Consider the following 21,175-nt stretch of genomic DNA (forward strand, 5'->3'; position numbering starts at 1 on the left):
CAATAACTCTTAGAAAAATGCTGAATTAAATATTGAGATGGTTGTCATCAGGCAAGCATTTAACTTTTGGTCCGACTCCTATTGTAGTTCAACACCATTTTAGAAAATGGTAGTCACTCTTTAACACAACAAATGCTTAACAAGGCCCATTATATGAGTGGCATTGATGGCCATGTCCAAATCATGTTAGTGGTATGGATAATTGAATATGTAAAAATGTGTCCCGAATCCCGATTCTACAAAACATGACTCGCTCGAGTCAAATTTTAATAGTGGACTGAGTTGAGTCCAAGTCCTGGGTTTGCTAACGTTGGCCTATAATCCCTCTCACGGTCAACCCCCTACTATCCCACCTTCATCCCTTTCTTTAATACTTCAACAACGGTTGTAGCTTCTTTGGGGCATTAAGGCAACCACAATGTATTGATGGGCCCCTGACGGGTTTTCCTTTAAATGGGACACCCACGGCTCTTCGACACACGCCCGTAATACGTGCATTTGGACCTGAATTGGTTATCAATAAGTGGGTCAACGTGTTGCAAACCAATGCTCGATTGCCTCCCTTTTCCACTCAGTTCTTACCTACACGACCATATTAAAGAAGGAGAAAGAAACAACAATAAGTAACATCTCTTAATTTTTAGAATATTTTCAATTTTTGTTAGATTTTTTTTTTCTTTCATTTTTAAAAATAAATATTCCATTAATATGTATCTAATTCACTGATATATGTTACACACATTAATTCATTAATAAATCATCAACACTCAATTTGTATTAAGTGCAATTAATTTTTAATTTTTTAATTAAAGTATATTTTATTTTCGTAAATAACCACAAAAGTGTGGTTAAAATGTTCATCAGCCTACACCCATAAATTTACACACACATCAGCCTATAATGATAGATTATCATATTATATATATATATATTTAATTATTTATGCTTTTTTAATTAAAAATAAATTTTTACAAAAATTATGAAACCATTAACAATCCATAGGTCGGTCTACAACCAGTGTCCAATGAATTTTTGGCACCATGCTTCTAATTTAAATGGGTGAAAATGAAAGATTTGTGGATTTTCTCCAAATTCGATAATCGGATCTTCAAATTATTGATTTTGTATACAAATCATGCGTAATCATGGCTTACTAACCTATTTCTACAAATTATGAGCAAAAAATTGAGCTTAGAACGAAGCACATCACAAGTTCGTGCCGTATGGGTTTCTAGCATTTCCACTCTTTGATCCCAATTTACTCGCTAAATATGAGATTTCCTTTGTAACAACTTGAAAGTAGTTACCTAAATCCATTCTAGAGGAGACCCCCTGATGCAGGACCGATGTATGAACTAAATAACATGTGAGATCAAGTAACAAAATTAAGACAATTAACAAAAAAGCACAAGCATTGCCATAATCATCACGGATACCATGAAAACCAAAAGAACATCATGTATAATCCAAGCCCAAGTTACAAATATCGTCACACAAGATCATTAAGTAAAAGGAAAATATGATCTAATGGATGTAGGGACCTCCAATTAGCATAGGGTATAATCTATTTCAAAGTAGAAGACCTAATACAACCAAGGGTAAAAATTAGGGTTTGGGTAATTTGGTAAAGTAGGAAAGTTAGGGATTTTATATTTAGGGTTAGGGTTTTGGGAATGGAAGAAAGGGGTTTTGATATAAGGACGGTCGAAAACCAAAAGGGGTAAGGTGTGACTGTAAGGCCAACCCGAAGGATTCACACGTGTGGCGTGGGGTGGATGGGTTTAGGTCAATCAAGGTTTTGGATTGTAGATGGGTAAATGAAAGATGAGTTTAGGAGAATATGAGGGCTTAGGATGTGAAAATCAAAGAACTTGAAGAAAATACCTTGATGGAAGGGAAAAAAGATGATGGTGAGGGGATAGATGGAGACCTTGCACCTTCGTTGATGAAGATTAGCCTCGCACCAATCTCCCTTCCAAATCACATGGAAGTATCTTCAAATCTCATGAAGATAGAAGAAGAAGAAAGTAAGAGTTCTCTCTCTCTCTCTCTCTCTCTCTCTGTGTTTTTTTTTAAATCACAAAATCCAATGAGGGAGAGGGTCACATGCTCACCCTCTTTTATAGTTCGAAGAGAGTTCAAAAATTATAATAAACACCTTGTTTTGTGAATTTTGACGAAAATAGCCCTATTCTAACTAAAATCAACTAAAAACACTCATAATGGTGTCCAAACATAACATAAACAAAACTAAAACCTATAAGATGATAAAATCTAAGAAAAACTAGTTTGGACAATCCATAATCAACGGCCCGATCATGTGATCCAATGGCCCGATCATCACGTCCATCCAATCCAACGGTCTGGATCACTCCATAAAGCAGCCCATGTGCATCTTTCCAGTGTGGGTTCTTCTAGATGCTCGCACATGCACATGGGGTCTTCAGCATGATCACGGGTACTCGCCTAGCCACAGGGAAATCAGTGCGGCCCGCCTCCTCTGATTACATATGCGAAGGTGTACGCGTAGTGATGTCCTCATCACCCCCACAAAGAAATCTAAGAGAAATTTGACTTTTTATATTATTATTATTATTATTCCTGATTTCAAAAGAGCTGGATATGTTGTCCATCTATTGTTTATACATGTTACGTGTATCAATTATAATTGGAATATATATGAAGGGGCTAGACGAAATCGACCGATATATTGTCGATATCGCGATATCGATGATGTTTTGGTTGATAACTGAACTCCCTAGGTATACATTGTGCACGTGTGATATTAACTATATTATAAAACGAGTAAAATGCAACCAACTGATATTATTGACTTAAAACACAATACAATTAGCGAAGTAAATCGCATAGTCATTCCTATTTTATATAAAATGGGATCTGTCACACGGATGATCAAGTGGGTTCTATCTTGGCTCTCCTTTGATGCATGTTCTGATGTGAGGTCCAATATTTGATCCCAGCTGATTGCTTGAATTGTCTGCATCATTTCTCCTACCTACAATGATAATAGGATCCCACTGCAGGAATATACACGTTGTAGATAACTGCAAAGAGCTCAGCGAGGGAGGCGATTTCATGAGCTCTTCAATGGGAATTAGGCCACCTTTCGATTTCATTCGCTTACCTGTAAAACACATCCCCCTACTCTTGCCTCTTTGTTCCAAGCTACCCAAAAAGAGCATTGGAACTCTTGGTAAGCAGTTTGTCCCCACACCACATTCAAAGTAGATCTTGCCACCAGTCCTGAGTCTCCTGACTATATAAAAACTTCATATATTAATGAAACTATGATATAACTTATGACTTTATACATAGACCACACCCCTGAACCACGTCTCTTATTTGCTTTATTGATATGCCAACTATTTCTTTGTTTGCCATATTTAGTAATAAGAATTTCCATCCATAACGCCTACTCATGTGCTGATTGTCCACCACCATTTCCCTTGAAGAGGCACATTTGTTTCTGTTAATGATGATGGATGTGGGCTGTATGATTGGCCCACATCCATCATCATTAATTCCATTAGCCTCCTGAATCTTGATACCCAGGCTACCTACCCCCTTATGTTTGCATACTTCTTTCCATTCCACTTGGTGATACCAGTGATTTAAACATTGAAACCGGGTTTCAATGTATCATACTCTTGGGATGCATAAACATACCGGTATCACATGGGAAATATTGCATGTATTGCGGAATGTATCGCTGTTTTTGGGAAACATTGGGAAATTGATTGAATTTTTCAAGGAAACTTGAGGGGATGTTAAGAAATTACATTATTACAAACTTAGAACTCAAAAGATCACAAAAAACAAGCATACGTAATAAGTTTTCGTTGTATAGGGTCCTAAACTATGAGCTGTTTGACAGAATCAATGTTGTCATATGCGATCAAATATGCCATTTTGGGTCCTTGGACTGCATATGGCAGTGGCATAGGCAATTTTTGGACTGTTGGAGCTTATGTGATTATGCCATCACATAGCATAATCTCTCTCTTTCTCTCTTACTCTCTCTCATCATTCTAATACCCTTATTCTTAAGTCTTACTCTCTTACTACTCTCATTCTCACTTTTTTTTAGTATATTCAATTATGCATTCATTTGAGTATTAGTAATTAATCTAATACTTGGGGGATTTTCATTAAGGATTCCCTACACAACTTCAAACTACCCAAACGTGAATAATCTAATACTTGGGGGCATTCATTTGAGTAGTTGTTAGTTGATTTCATTTGAGTGTATGTTATGCATTCATTTTTTCATATAATTTTCATTTGAAGAGTGTAATAGATGTAATAGATATAACCAAACTTTAATGAAGTTGGTAATAAGATTTAAAAAAAACAGTTCTGTACACTTGTAGCATTTTTACATTTTTTTTTTCATAAAATTTCTATTTTCTCCTTAAATTTTCTGTTTTCTTTTTCAAAAGATTTATGTTTTGGGCTTGTGTAACACGTGTTATGCCATCACATATGCACACAACTTCCTACTGTAGCACGTGATCACTAATGTGATTTGACAACATTGTATAGAAGTGATGCAGTTATATCCAAAACAATGTTTTAAACAGTGGTAGCGTGTTGTGTAGCATTCAACCCTTTGTAGTGTGTAGCGCAACTACACGATACTTCAATTTTTTAATTTAAAATAGAAAAAATATAAAAATATAAAAATGCCTAAAAGATGATTCAATTTTTCAAGTATAAGCATGTTCAAACAAGTTATTAATCATTATTTATCAAAAGCCAATTCACATACATAAACCAAATCAAATCATTATCACATCAACAACTTTTTAAGCAAACTATAATTAATAATATGTAATTGAAACTACAAGTCACAAGTATGAGAAGAAATTAAAATCCCACAGGTTGAGAGTATTAAGTACAAAATAGAAAATATAATTACCTTTAAAAAAAATACAAAATATAATTACCATTTACAAAAAAAGGCGTAGCGCACACTACATACGCTAGGTGCACGCTACATACGCTACACGTACGCTACGACTCCTGTAGCTTACACTATAGGGGATTTATGTTATTTGCAAATGCTACCTAGCGTCGTAGCTACGCTACGCTACAGGTGCTATTCAAAACACTGATCCAAAATGAGTTCATATCATTGAATCATACAAGACAAGTACGTAAACACAACCAATACATTTAGAAACCAAAAAGGAAGTACAAGTTATATTGTATTGATACAATAAATGTATTTTTTGAAAGACTAATGTAGTACATTTGTTAAAAATATATATATTTTTTACAAACATTCCAAAAAATTTCATGAATTTGTAGATCAGCCTACAAGCATTTCACATGATTTTCCACCCTCTAATTGCAAGTTAAATGGGTTAAATCGTGGAATTTCAGAATTTTCCTAAATTCCATTATTATCCCCAAAATCTACAACCGGTGGTAAGAATCCATGATTGAACATGCAAAACATGCAAAATCATGGATTAGTAACTTGGTTCCACTGATTACAAACCATTTAAACAAGAAAAAACACTTTAAATAAAAAAAAACTCATCGATTGGGTTTCGGCTGGTCTTGTCTTTCCAATCTCGATTTCCCCACCCAAATCATCTTTTTTTTTTTTTTACAATCAACTCTCAAGGACTGGTTGAAATCCTCTTTGGAATCTAATCCCCAAAAAAATTGGGAAAAATGGATTTTTAGCGTTTTTTTTTTTTTTTTTAAATTTTTCACAAAGGGAATTTTTCTCTCATTTTGTTGAATATATATATATATATATATATATTGCATGTATCGATGATATTCGAGAACTTTATACTATAATATATTCAAAATATTGGATGTATCAATGATATTCGGGAAATTCATACTGTAATATATTCAAAATATTGCAATGTAGCGATATATCGTCGACATTAGCAATATTTTGTGATATTTTTGGTGATATGGGGGAGTTTGATAAATCCCTCCTAATTTCGTATCACCGGAGTGTGATACCGATAGTATTGGAAGATATATCGGCTGATACTATCGATATTTAAATCACTTTGATACCTATGGGATCTTTTGCCATTCTTTTAGAGGAAATCCTATTGAAGGCATTCAATTATGTCAATTACTTCAAATTGTTGTTTGGGTCTTTAGGCTAGGAAGTTTAACATTTTAGTTTGTCTAGTTAGGGTCTTTCCCATGCTTCTAATAAAATGATTGGTTTCTATTGTTGTTTTTTTCCCCTTGAATAATGGTGCATATATGCTTGTAAGTTGTAACTTTCTCAATTGAACTTGGTCATCAGAAGTTTGCATGTTTTTTGTTTAAGGCTTGTGCATGGGAGCATCATTCTGGATTGGGAGTTGGGATGTGAGAATCCCACTGTAGAGTAACATGTTAAACAACTCCAAAGATAAATATCATGATCACAAATTAAGGCAGATCTTGAAGTCTATCAGTGCACAAATTCAACTTTTGAGCTCATGATGTACCAAGTGTACACATTTGTTAGCATCGTATCTATTTATTTCTTTTTTATTTTTGCCTAATAATTTTCTGGCTTCATCCTAGTTTCTGTCTTTTTATTTATTTAGGTTCTTGTCATACCGAACTAATTTATTTTGATATTCTTGCCTACATTTAGGTTTAATAATGTTGAAGAACTACCCAACATGCCTTGTTCGAAGAGGCATATTCCAATTACAAAAATAGAGCAACGTAAAAGAAGGAAGTGCAATGCTTTGGAAGCTTCTGTGGTATTTTACTATCTCACTCATATTTGTCATCTTTGTTGTAGGTGTACTCGGGGGAAGTAGAATCATATCATGTTGTGGTTTTCTTTTCACTGGAACTTGTAATTTACTACTTAGCCTAACTAGTAAGTCCTAGAAACCACATTATTTGATATATATATATATTCCTTTTTAAATTACTAGATACTAAGGAAGACTTCTACCAGGATAGAATGAAAGCCACAAGTTGCATTTGGTTGGTTTCATGATGGATCATTTTACAGTTCACATGAAATATTAACTCTATGGTTTCGTTCTTTAATGTGGCTTCAAATCTTATTGGAACTTAGGAATGCAATTGCTTTCATGATGAATCATTTTTAGAGTTCATGTGAAATAGAAACTTTTATTGTTTCTGTTTGGAAGAGGGTCATAATGTGGTTCATCCTTTGTATGTGGTTTCCATTCTTGTAGTATCCCTTTTTATAGGTAAAGGTATTGAATGGGAGAATAAACACAACTCCTCTCTTCTCCTTCTCTAGATTCCTTTCTCCAATATCATGACTAATCCTTCTTCATTATTCCTCCCTCATCTTTCCTGTTTATTCTCCATCATTCTTTTATTATTTGATGTTGAGAGTCCACCGATCAAAAAGATGGAACTTAATGTTAGGGAATGGGGTAGAACATACATCTTTATTCTCTTTGCTGTAGATACTTCTTATGCATCCGAACGTGCTCCTGTACACTAGAGAAACTGGAAGCGAGATTCGCTATCAACTCTAGTAGTGTATGCATAAGCTGTTGCATTTTTCTTTGAATTGCTTTAGTCATGTTTGGGCATGTTCCAAAGAAGAGTGACAACACAAAGTATTATGATATTCTTGATGTTACAAAAGGTGCAAGTCAAGATGAACTAAAGAAGCATATAAAAAGCTTCCATAAAGAATCACCCCGACATGGGCAAAGACCCTAAGAAATTTTAAGAGTTGGCTTAGGTTTTGAAAGTTCTTAGTGATCCTGAGAAAAAAAGAAATCTATGACCTTCAAGAGGGAGCGGGAGGAGGCAGTGGTTCTCACAATCCTTTTTGATATATTTGAATCCTTCCTTGGAGGAGGAGCTTTTTGTGGTTGTATATCAAGAGGATGAAGGCAAAAACAAGTAGATGATACAGTTCACAATATGAAAGTTTCTTTGGAAGAGGTGTGTTTGTTGGTGGTAGAATTGTATAATGAAATGTTGCAAGACCTGTCTCTAAGTTGGAATGTGCTGTGTCCGAAATGGGAAGGCTCAGAGTGGGGCATCAGGACGATGCTATGGATGCCAAGGGATTGGAATTAAAATCTTGAATTGATTCATTGGGCTGGGCATGATCCAGCAATGCAGAATGTTTCTAACAAGCGTAGCCCAGTTGAGATTATAACGAGAAGGACAAATGGACTCAATGGGAAGGGAACAAAGTAACTCAGGAGAACAAGGTGATGGAGGTCCGCATTGAAGGGAATGCAACATGGTAAAAAATCATATAACAGGGAGAAGCGGAGGAATCTCCTGATACAGTAATTTACAACATCATTTTTCTTTGCAACTAAAGGAGCATCCTTAGTTTAAATGTAAGTTTGATGATCTTTACATGGAGCACACTCTCGGCTCAAGAGTAAAGCTGTACACGAGCCGAACTGAGTCGATCTTGGCCCAGCTCGGCTCGACTCTGCCGGGCTCGGCTAGACTCTGCCTGGCTCAGCTAGCAGGCTATGCTAGCTTGAACTCAACTCAGCTCGATCCTCGAGCCTGACTGGCCAGCTCAGCTCGGCTCGGGCCAGTTCGAGCTGAGCTTGAGCTCGATCTTTTGAGCCGAGTTTAAGTTCGAGCGTACGAGCTAAGTAGGAGCCGTTCCTTAGACGGAACGCTAATCATAACAATCCGGGGGGAGGGGTCCTTGAGGAGTCGTCGTTGGCTTAAGAAACCAAAGAAGTTCTGCACGCAGATCCCGAGTAGGAGCAGCGTTCGGAACTTCGAAGTACCATTCACATGAAGCTCACAGAGCAAATTCGTTGAAGCCTAGGTTTTAGGGTTTTTAATATCCATAATATATATATATATATATATATATATATATATATATAATATTTATATAAAGTAAACTCGATCCGAGTTGAATCGATTCAAACTGAGTCAAGTTCCAAGCCGAGTTCAGTCAAGCTTGGACTTGGCTCGAAATTTTTTTGAGCTAAAAAAACCAGCTCAACTCGGCTCAAACCCAGTTTCGAGCCGCGTCGAGTCGAGTTTTTTCAAATTGAGTCGAGCGAGTTAACCGAGCTAACTCGGTTTGTGTACAACTCTACTCAAGAGAGGCTCTTTGTGGCTTCCAATATGCCTTAATTCATCTCGATAGGAGGCAACTGCTCGTCAAATCAAATCAGGGCGAAATCATTAAGCCCGGCTTATACAAAGCGATTAATTATGAAGGGATGCCCATTAGTGGCTCTTCATGAATGACCTTTACATCCACTTCGACATGGACCTTCTAGATTCTTGAATCCTTTCCCTCAATCAGTGGCGTACATTGAAGACAATCTTATAGACAAAACTGGGAAACCCCTTGTTAGGAATGGAAAGTGTCTTTACAGATAACTAAGAATATCTTGACAAATAACTAAGAATATCTCTAATATAAGCAGCTGCCTTGTGTAAGTTTGTGTATGACTACATTGCATACAGTATTATAATCCCCAACACCTTTAGTGTTAGTAGTGTTTGCCCTTGAAATCCAACTTGATTCTTTTGTTGATTGGAATTAGTTCACGTCTTACCTCTTATGATGAATGGAACTTGGTTGTTATTGACCTTTATGCTTATGTTATTGTTTGTTACGATACAATTGTGCATGGGAACATTTTTCTTATGGGTATTAGTTGATCTCCTAGGGTTAATTCTGAGTTGGTTTCGTGGTGAAATAGTAATGGACACATCAGCCAAGTTTTTGGTCATGGGAGAGTTGTTTCCGGTTTTTGAGTACCTTAAATTCCGTAACCACTCTGGGACATTGTATCACCTAGATCTAGTTTATGGTTATCCTGTGTGCTGATTAAATTGGTGACGAACCGGGATTGCTTAATCTCCACCATCAGGTCATCTGTTGTATCTTTGTTTGGGCCCTTCATCACGTGGGAGTGTGGATGTTCATCAGTATATGGGCTCTAGAGTCAGGCCCGATAGGATATTTGTATTGCAGGATCACATCGATCTCCTAACTAAGAGTCCCATCATGTTCATGTTAGATTGACTTGTTTGTGCACTAGCTTGGACTTAGCCTAAGACTTGAGGACACAGAGGGTGATCTTAGTTGTGATGTGATGGCTTTGACGCATCTAGTGATACCATAATACATGATTGGCATATGAATGTGGTTGGCCACATGCATTAATGCTGAGAAACTTTTGTTATCCAATACATGATCCACCATCTTTGTGGACACCAATTAGTGGTTTAGATCTTGGTCATCATAGTTCCATCAAGCTCATCTTTTTGGGATCACACTTTTGGATGTTTTCATATAGTTTTTTGAAGCATTTCAACCGTTGGATATTCTGTTTAGTTACTAATTCGGTTTTATTGAGCTTGATGGAAAACTAGTGGTTGTTGTTCTTAAACATGTAATTGAGCGAGAAATAGGAGAAATGAGAGAAACAAAGAGGAGAAAGAGGGGGGACTACAATAGCGTCCACATGCCCCCACCTCTATTCTCTATTAGATTAGGGTTTCACTAATTAATTTAAATCACAGGTATGCCCTTCGTGCTTTAAGTTATTACAGTACATCAGCACATATGCCTAAGACTTAAACCGACACATGTTAGGCCTAAAAACCAAACCAAATCACATAAGCCTACAAGACCACATGTGTGACACGTGGGACCACACGTGTGATCGACATGGGCCATTCGCACTCCCCTTCAAGCTAGAGCATATATATCATGAATGCCCCGAGTGACGAAGAAGTGATTTAGATGAACACAACTTAGAGCCTTTGTAAATATGTTTGTCACTTGATCTTGAGACTTGACGAATGACATGTGTATTTCTTTGCTAGCAACCTTTTCCTTGATAAAGTGACAATCTACTTTGATGTGCCTAGTTCTTTCAATAGAAGATGGTTTGATGATTATAGTGTGGAGAAAAGAGGAGAAGAGTGAGAGCGGAGGAGGTGGAGAGTTTGGGGAAATGTTTTGTGTTAGCAAACATGCCCGAACACACAATGTTTTATTAGAATAGAGCATATAGTACACTGCAGGAGAAGAGGAAAGTGTGCACATGCACTTACATTAAAAGAGCTACTAACCACACAGACTATACAGTAACTGATGGGGACATCATGCACACGCCCCCTCTACGCACATTTTCGAGGAGGAGGCGTGCCCCACTTTCGATTTGGATTGACGACGACATCTTTGGAGGGCCTCATAATTAGGGGGCTGCGTTATGGAGCATTGGAGTGGACCCGATCATCACATAGATTCTACCATTGGATCTCATGATCGTGGCCCACTACTTTGATGATCTAGGATTTTGAGTTTTGACTATTTTTGTTATTAGAAATTTCATGAACGGCTTTGATTGCTTAAATTAGTATTTATTTGCTTTAGCTTTGGTATTAGTGCGCACACATGGCGCAAGGGTAATTTTATCTTTTTTGGATTTAGGGTTTTCTTATAAATATAGCAATCCCATGTAGGTATTGCAATGATGTTTTATGAATAAAAATTCCTGCGTTTCTTCCTCTCTCTCTCTTTGGGTTGAAGAATCGAATTGTGTGCGAAGCCCTCCCTTCCTCGAAGGGCTAACTACCGTGGTGCGAAGCCACATCCGCTCCAAATCATCTCCACCTTCTTACGCACCACATCCATCACCCTCTACACCCTTTCCACCTTCAGATTCACCCACAATCCAAGTTTTCTCCTACAGCAGTGCACAAACAAAATTTCAGATTTTGGCCCATCTGAGGGGCTGAAACCTTGGCGGAGTACTACGCACACACCTTGCGACGGATCGACGTGAAACTTGGTATGGAGGCAGCCCATCCCTGGCCGATCCCAGCCTAGAAGTCGGTTTCCGACTTTGTGGGCCCCACACACCTGCGGACGACTTGTCATACATGTGCGTCCAGGCCCATTTGCTATCCAGCGTGTGTGGCTCATCCCAGGTTCCTTTTTTCCTTTATTTCCTTCTCTTTTGACTAAAAAAACTCCTTAATCCAAATCCCTAACCCTAAAGAGTCCCAAATCCCAATTATCCCCAATTTTCAAACCCTAGATTTTCCCCCAAATTGAAACTTAGTGAATCTCTTGAGTTGGGAACAATCCTTTGTAAGAATGGATGATTCTTACCCTGCTTTGGGCTTGTTTGGCGTATAATTTTATTTGATCCAGTCCTAAAGTTGTGTAGGCTTGGACCTCCATAGATTCCCTTTTTTGAATGTTTGATAGTATGTAGGATGTTGAATTTTGTGACTGTTTAAAATTGGTATAATTTCAAGCTTGATCTCTTGCATTCCATATTTAATTTCATATCCTGCATTACTAACACTCTCTAGACTTTCATAATAAACCGGGTTGTTAGGAATGTGTGAAACAACTTGATTATCACAATACAACCTCATAGGGATATTAACTATGAACCCGCGCTTGCACATTAACGCCTTTAGCTAAATGAATTCACATGTTGCATGGGCCATTGCCTTGTATTTTGCTTCAATGCTTGAACTAGCAATTACGCTTTGCTTCTTACTTCTCCGTGCAACATGATTACCCCTTAAGTGTAGTAATCCATTGCAGACCGCCTGTTGGATGAAGAGCCAGCCTAGCATTTGAATACCCTTCCATTTGAAGATGGCCATTTCACTTGTAGAGAATACCATGACTAGGAGCTCCCTTTAAATATCTGAGGATGCAAAGTATGACCTCCATATTGGGAATACGAGGAGCTTGCATGACTTAACGGACTGGATAAGTGATATTCAGTTGGGTAATCGTTAAGTAGTTTAGTTTTCCAACAAGTTGGCGATATCTTCATGGATCATTGAGCAATTTCCCTTGATCCACACAACTTCTGATTTGTATCCATGGGAGTTTTGGTGGCTTGGCTCCCAAAAGACCTCTCTCTTCCATTAAATCCATCACATATCTTCGTTGTGATAAGTTAATGCCCAACTTCGACCTTATCACCTCAATACCCAAGAAGTATCGAAAGTGACCTAAATCCTTTGTATAGAAGTGTTGATGTAAAAACCTCAACTTGTAAATACCCATACTGTCACATCCGGTGGCGATGATATCATCCACGTACACAACCAACATAATAACACCTTCCTCACTTTGTCTTACAAAAACAGAGTAGTCAACTTGGCTATGCTTCATCCCAAACTCACCTTCCGAATCGTCGAGCCAAGCTTGTGGAGATTGTTTTAAGCCATATATTGACTTCTTAAGGTCTCATACTTTGTTGGACTCTCCCTAAACAACAAAGCTAGGCGGTTGCTCCAGAGACTTCTTCAACAAGATCTCCATGAAGAGAGGCATTCTTCATATCAAGTTGATACATTGGCTACTCCAGGTTTTGACAACGGAGAGAACAACATGTATATAGTGAAGTTTGGCCACAGGAGAAAAAAAGTCCATGAGAAGTCCACTCCTAAGGTTTGAGAATACCCTTTTGTAAGTAATTGAATTTTTAATCGATCTAGTAAGCCATCCGGGTTATACTTCACCTAATACACTTATCTACTCCCAACTATGTGCTTTCCTGCAAGTAGTTCAGCTAATGTCCAAGTTTGATTTTGATAGAGTGCAACCATACCTTCTTCTGTAGCATGTTTCCACTCATCATTGTCGAGAGCCTGAGTACGGAACAAACACGGATGACAAAGATAGCAAATTGTCAAAATGAAGGAAAGAAGCCAACAAAGGAAACAAAATGAGATATAGGATGTTGAGTCACCCTCATTTGACTGTACTGGTGATGACTTAAAGGGATGATCTTCTAATGGGGTAGAAGGATTGATAGAGGACATTTTTGTATGCACTCCATCTCCTCTCTTGGCACATCTGAACTAAGGCAAATCTACATGTTGTACAAGAACCTCTTCCATTAATGAAGTCGTGTCTAGCATAATGGGTAAAGTAGTATAACATTCTTCAAATTGCAATGACCATCCTCCCTCAAAGAAATATGGAGTATGTTCAAAGAATGTAGCAACGGTTGGCACGTAGCATTTACGAGTATCAAGATTAACATTTGTATCCTCATTGGGTATGAGAATACCTAAGAAAAATGTAATTCATAGCTTATGATTCAAATTTGTGGGGGAATGGTCAAACTTTTGTATGAAACACAACCAAATACCTTAGGAGAAATCGAAAATGTTTGACTATGAGGACATAAGATAGAGAAAGATATTTTCCATCGAAGACTGATGAGGCATCCAATTTATTAGATAGCATGGAGTCAGAATTGCGTCATTTCAAAATGTTTTTTGAACCTTCACCTTCATAGTTAATAACAATGCCCTAGCGACCTCAAGTAAATGTCAATTTTTACAGTTTGCTACTCCATTTTGTTGTGGCGTGTGTGCACTTGAAGTTTGATGAATAATGCAATGGGATAGGAGATATGAGTCAAAGTCATGAGATACATATTCCCTAGCATTGTTGAACATAGAATATATAATTTGGCATTGAATTGAGTTTGTACTTGGATATGAAATTCCTTAAAACAAGAGAACACTTTCGAACGATCCTTCATTAAGTATAACCATTCATTCTAGAGCAATCATCCACAAATATAACAAAGTATTCGAAATCAGATAAACTAGTAGCATGAACTGGACCCCAAACATTAGAATGTATCAAATAGAAAGCTTTATCACTTCTTTTATCCACATGAGGAAGAAATGACACTCTATGATGCTTACTTGACTCGCAAACTTCACACTCTGACCTAAACACATACGACAATGACGGGAAAAGACTCTTTAAGCTACCTTGACCAAGCTTGGAATGCCATTGATGAAAATAGACATATGTTCATAATGCAACTCTAGTTATTCCACCATTGAGCTAATAGATTCCCTTCACTTTATGTCCTCCACCAATCATCCTTTCCATCTTTAGATATGAAATTCACAATAAGAATGATAGAATTTGGCAGAACAATTTAAGGATTTTGTTAGTTTACACATTGACAATAAACTCAAGGGAAATTTGCGAATAAAAAGTACTAACAATAATGAAAGGGCTAGGTAGGACAAGCAGTACTTACCCCAGATACATGTGTTGAAGTATCGTCTGTTAATGTTATAAAGGAAATAAACAGACTAGACTAGTTCAGATAACGCGCTGTGCTTTCCTGTCATATGTTGGAAGTTCCAGAGTCAATGACCCAAGGAACACTCTCAGAAGAAGCAACACAAATTGTACCTGACTAAGCAAGAGAGATGAGGTATGAGTGAAGTGCTCGATCAGATGGTTGGCATACTCTTCCTTGGATAGTGTAGTTGTGTCATTGGAAGTACTCGACTCTAAATGGGTGGAGATATACTTGTAGACATAATTTCAGAACCATCTTCCAAAGAGCTAACCTAATTTGCTCAAGTTGCTTTATCAACACGATCCTAGCATCCTAGCATGTATCAGCTATGTGGTTACTAAGATCACTATGAGTATACTACCAATTACCACGGGCACGACCAAAATATGTGCCACAACCATCCCATGTACTCCTGCCTCAAAAAAGACCTCCTCGGGAATCTCTACCATCAAATTGTCCTCTATGATTATGACCAGTGTTCGAATTGTCTCCGATATTATCGAAATATCTCCGATATTATTTTTATCTCTAGCTCAACGATACCGATAACACTGGTAGCGATACCAATAACGCTGGTAGTATCAGAAATTCCAGGTATTAGCAACGTATCGCTAAGTATCGCCAACGTATCAATATCATTAATGTAATTGTCAATATTTTCAACTACGTAAATTCTAGGTGTTGCTTATATTGCCAATGCATCAATATCGCCAATATTTTCGACTAAGTAAATTCTAGGTAATGCTTGTATCATAAGTGTATTGACAATATTTCAATAATATTGCCAACGTATTGATATCATCAAAGTTTTGTTTATTAGGAAAAAATCAATTTTTTTTTTCATGGGCGCATGGTTGTATGTAGTGTTCAATTTGTCATTGATAATGTTGATAGTATCTCGATATTATCGATATCACAACATGCGAGACATTGAGACCACAATCTTTCGTTTCCTTTCCAATTGTTGATGATTTCTTAGTGAAATATCATGTGTTGTTGATATTTTGCAATATCAATAGATGTTTGGAAGGAAGGTTGGATGGTTAAATAGGTCGGAGGGGATGGTTGGACTGATTTCTTACAACAACACATGCTTTTAAGGCCCCGTTAAATGGAAACTTGTTATGTATGCATTCTTTTTGTGTGTGTGTGTGTGTGTGTGTGTGTGTGTGTGTGTGTGTGTAATTTCTAAATATTCAAATATGTACATTTTAACATCTCCTGAAATTTCGTCGAAAATTCCACCGTTTTTCCTATGTTTCCCTGCATTTCCGGTTATTGGCGATATCGATATTGTTTTTGTATCTCTGGCCAGCGGAACTTGTAGCGATACCGATACTTCGAACACTGATTATGACTACCTCAACTTCCACCATCTTCTCTACTAGATGCAGAGACAAATTAGACTAATCAAATGAGGATGAACTTTGCATTTATATTAGTTGTAAGCTAAACTCGGGCAAATGCGTCCATGGCGGATGAAATCTCACTGCCTTCAAGGATATGAGTTCAAACTCAAGACATAACAAAGAGGAATTTAACAACATGAAATTCCTCCCTCCGTTGTTGCATGGTCTCATAATATGTGGTTGGTATACATTCAGTTCTTCGCACATGCCTCTCATGGCTGGTAATATTCTCCCACACTCTTTATCTCCTTGTTAGGGAGAAAATATTTTGGAGTAACTCATAGATACGGGTTAATTTCTTCTCACGTGAATACATCTTACTCAAGTTTTCTTATGCTACTTTGGCTGTCTTGAAGAAGATGACATTCACACTGACGTGAGGTTCCATACTATTCTACAACAATGCTCTAATATGGGCATCTTCCGCCACCCAATATTCATATTTTGTTGAGTCTTTTGCAGGCTTGAGTGAAGTCAAATATTTTAACTTTTTCTTACATGTAAGAAAAACTTCTATGAATGTGGCTTACTATAGGTAATTTGCTTGTTAAGTTTAGTCGATGTGATTTCCAGATTTGTTGACTTGGATAGAGACAAGAGATTACTGTTGCTTCATTCTTGACATCCATATTCAGAGAAATAAAAAATCGAATGCACGAGGGAAGAACTTTTCAACTTAGTCCTTCCCACCACGCACTTCAGGATGACATACATCCACAGACAATCAATCGGAAAAATTACTTGCTTCACGTCTTTCACTCATACACTTGATCTTTATTCTTGGCCATTAACAACTTCCACACACAACTATTGTCTTCAAATCTTATCATTTTCTTTTATTCTTATTGTAAATCTGCTTATAGATGCACAAGGCCCACCTTGACCCATCGTAGTGGTAGAATATGAAAGTGGGCCTCACACACCTTCATAGAACATCATTACACCACTCACCAAGTGGTGGTACAATTACGGAATGGATTTAGGTTAGATCAGCCCCAAACACATTAGGATTTGACCACAAGAAGAAAGAATAATAGAAAGAAGAAGAAACTGGAGAAAAAGTAGATGAGACAAGGTATTGGATCAACAATGCTTTGATACCATGTTATTAAACACGTATGGAGAGATTGCAATAGCCTCCACATGGCCCCAACTTTGTTCTTTATTAGATTAGTGCTTCAATAATTAATGCAAAATTACAAATGTGCCCTTCACCCTGTAAGTCATTACAGTACATCAGCCCATTGGCCTAAAACTTAACCAACGCATGTTTAGGGCCAGAAACCAAACCAAATTACATAAGAACTGATGTTGGGCCTCTAGACCACACGTGTGATCAATATGGCCCATCAATGGTTGTGATCTATTAGTTATCCACCTCTTAGTCTAGCATGGGATTAAGATAAGAATCAGTAGCCACAATGGAGGGATATGTTTCGTTTTGGTGCATGGATAGTGTTGGGATCCAAAAAGTACAAAATTCTTCTTAGTACAAGGATGGTGTGACCGAGACAGACGAAGAAAGAGGTGGCACGGCCTAACAATCACATTGGTGCGGACATATAGCGCGACCCTAGCCCAAGTCCTCTCTAGGCCCTTGCCACGTGGACCGGTTTGAGCTCAGATCCTGCCATGTCATTAGCCAAGCCTCTTAGTGCGGTACATGTACCACGTGGCACAATTTTGAACCAATTAGAAAGTGACACATCATCTTCAAACTTCCAAAGAAGTCTATAAATACCCCATGAGGACCTTTTCTCTCACTACAATTCCTCATTTTCACTTTTATTTGCTATCTTCCCCTTGCTCTCCTCATTTGGGATGGTGTGGCCCATGTTTTAGATAGTGTAGTGTATAGTGTAACGGTCAACTCTCTATAACATGTTGCGTTAGCTGCATAACGCATAGCGTAAGCTACACGATACCTAAATTTTTTAATTCAAATAATAGAAAAATATGATGAAATTTACAAAATGCATAATTCCAATGAGTTCTTGACTGTGAATCTGGATCATCAACCACATATTTGCATGCAAAATATCTCTATTTCTTTGCCTTCAAACATCTCTAAGTGTGACCTCTTTTTTTTTTTTTTTTAAATTATTGAAACATCACAAATTCACAATATGCACCACAATTTGGATGGTCTAGATTGATCCAAGTGCTCTATCCATGATATGGACCACAATTTGGATGGTCTGGATTGATCTAATGTAGTGCCACATGTGATGGGGATGAGTCAACACCATTTTAAAATAGGTGTTGAACTAGCATAGAAGAAAAACTAAAAAAAAGGAGATTTCATGTAGCATATGCTACTTGCGCTACACACAACGCCACGCTACATGCTCTATAGCTTACACCACATGCGTCGTAGCTTATGTTACCAAGGAGCTACGCTACCTGCATATGCTACATATCATTTTAGCTACGCTATGCACGACTGAAAACACTCGTGCGGCCTTTCCCAAGTGACATTCAGAAGAAACTTCAAAGTTTCTTCCATCTTTGAGGAGGGCGTGGCTGGCATGGCCACGCCAGCCTCCCAACTGAGGGAGAAGCCGTGCCAAGTCTCCCAAGGCTATGATCCTTGGAGTTGGCTGATTTAACTAGCCTGCATGCTGTCTAACCAGATGGCGCGACCATACCATCACCTATAAGAGCGTTATTTGGCTTCTCTTTTCATCTTCATGAAATATTTCCATAACTTCTCATGATATCCAATTATCGAGGCATTGACCCTAGCTTTATAATCATTCCCATGGTGATTCAAACGTACCATTAAGAGAGATACTCCCAATTCTCCAATCCAGTACGAATTTGTGGATATCTCCCATATACATAATTCAATATAGTGCTATGGCAATGTCCCTTCAATATGCAAATAATGCGTTCTTGAAAACAAATATAGTGCTATACTCCTGTCTAGGAGACTTACATGTGACCAGTGTATAACCCTTTATCTCGTATCCGCTACATTATCATGTATTCGTACTAGAAAGGAGATCATGAATAAGGGTTCTCACTCTAATATCTCACCATGTGAGGAGGCCATAGAGCCCGAGTTATAGATCGAGCAGACGATCTTTAGACTATCAAGATACTGTGATCTTGCATGCATATTTGCATATCATGCATTCTTTGCATTCAATTAAATATCACCGTTTTGTCACCATAGATGTATTGGTCACTATTTTGCCACCATATTGTATTTTACCCTAAAATCAAGGGTAATCCAAAGCGATGTAATTAAGGGTTTGTGGTCAATCACAGCCTGGAATGTAATAAGCACCCATATAATAGTAAAAGCTTTCTAAGTATATGTGCTCTCCTGTCTTTTGTGAATTTGGCGATGCAATGAGAATATTTTACAGATGCGTTGTGAAATGAATGGCAATGAATGTGATTCCCAGTGCAATATTTATCCAATATTTGCATCTGATCCAAATCGCAAGCAACAAAGAGGCGACGATATTGGGGATCAAACCCAAAATTTTTGGTTTTACTCTAAGTAGTATCAGAGCCATGGTGTGCCGTAAAGGCCGTTATGTAAAGGTAACAGTTGCAATCGTTACCCATTACGGGGTTGTAAAGGCTGTAATGACCGCTACGAAAAAATGATCTGCAAAGGCCGTTACAGTCCCCATAATGGCCCGTTACGCCCCTCGTATGGGGCCGATATAGGTTTTTTGGATTTGTTTCAGTAAAAAAAAAAAAAGAGACCGTAATAGCTGTTATGGCCTTTGTAACGGCCGTTACACCTCGTATCGTAAAGTTAACGATGGTGGCCGTTATGGCCATCGTTACTGTTATGGAATACCTTGACTAGAGCTTCAGGAAATTGGCTTTCATAAATGTTTGCAAATATTCGTAAAGCATTTGCCAATGTAGGAGAGCACACATAGATGGAAAGCTCTTTGGCATCGCTTGCGTCTCCTAAGAGGTGACTCATAATGGGTGCATTCCTACTTTATTTATCCGAAGGTAAAGTACGAAGATCTATTTCATAAATATGATGTCTTATTTGTACAATGACTAGGGGAGTCTGAGCATTGCACCATTACCTATCATACAACAGTTACAGGAGTAGGCAAAAGCAAACAAGCCATTGGTGGCAAGAAGGCGTTTGTCCTTTTCGTCAGATAGAGGAGCGATGCCATCTTCATTGCACGATCTATCTATATGCCGATATCAGTCACCTTCCCTCTCGCAATCTCAATCGTTGGGCTCAAACATGTTGTCGTCAACATAAATGTGCCAAATTCCTCTTGTGACTGTTCCATCGACAAAAGAGACACATAGCCCGACTATTTTGATAAAGGTGATCTTCCCAAATAGGGAGGAAGTTGCTGAGTTAGGTGAATCATCGATGAGCGAGTCTTTAGTGAAGATATTGCAAATGCAAACAATAATGATGGAGCAATTCAAGGCAATGCAAGATGCCCTAGCTATCCTTACACACCAAGTTGTACAATTGTCAATTTCTCATCCTGTAGGGAGTGAAATGACATCGGGGCGTCATATCAAGAGGGTTATTGATGAAATGCCCAGACAAGAATGTGCGCGTCAACGAAACCGTTTCTGGTAAAAAAGACTAACGTGTCGATGTCAGTTCCCATTCATGATGCAACTGAAGGTAAGCTAAAGCAAGTAGTGTTGGACTTGGTT

The 21,175-nt window shown here is 37.9% G+C and overlaps 1 protein-coding gene and 1 pseudogene across 10 annotated transcripts in view; both read left to right on the plus strand.

The window, feature by feature from the left end:
• LOC131237236 (kinesin-like protein KIN-6) overlaps nucleotides 1–21,175 on the plus strand; it is a 105,551-nt gene that overhangs the window by 52,302 nt on the left and 32,074 nt on the right. For all 10 annotated transcript variants that reach the window (XR_009167121.1, XM_058234923.1, XM_058234926.1 and 7 more), the window contains exon 10: nucleotides 6,647–6,758. Coding sequence is in view for 9 of the 10 variants with exons in the window: in XM_058234923.1 (XP_058090906.1) it covers nucleotides 6,647–6,758 (112 nt within the window). In the remaining variant the exon portion in view is untranslated. The remainder of the gene's footprint in view (nucleotides 1–6,646; nucleotides 6,759–21,175) is intronic.
• Nucleotides 7,567–9,319, plus strand: LOC131237238 (chaperone protein dnaJ A6-like; annotated as a pseudogene).

Source organism: Magnolia sinica, chromosome 2 (assembly GCF_029962835.1).
Source record: "Magnolia sinica isolate HGM2019 chromosome 2, MsV1, whole genome shotgun sequence".
Taxonomy (NCBI): Eukaryota; Viridiplantae; Streptophyta; class Magnoliopsida; order Magnoliales; family Magnoliaceae; genus Magnolia; species Magnolia sinica.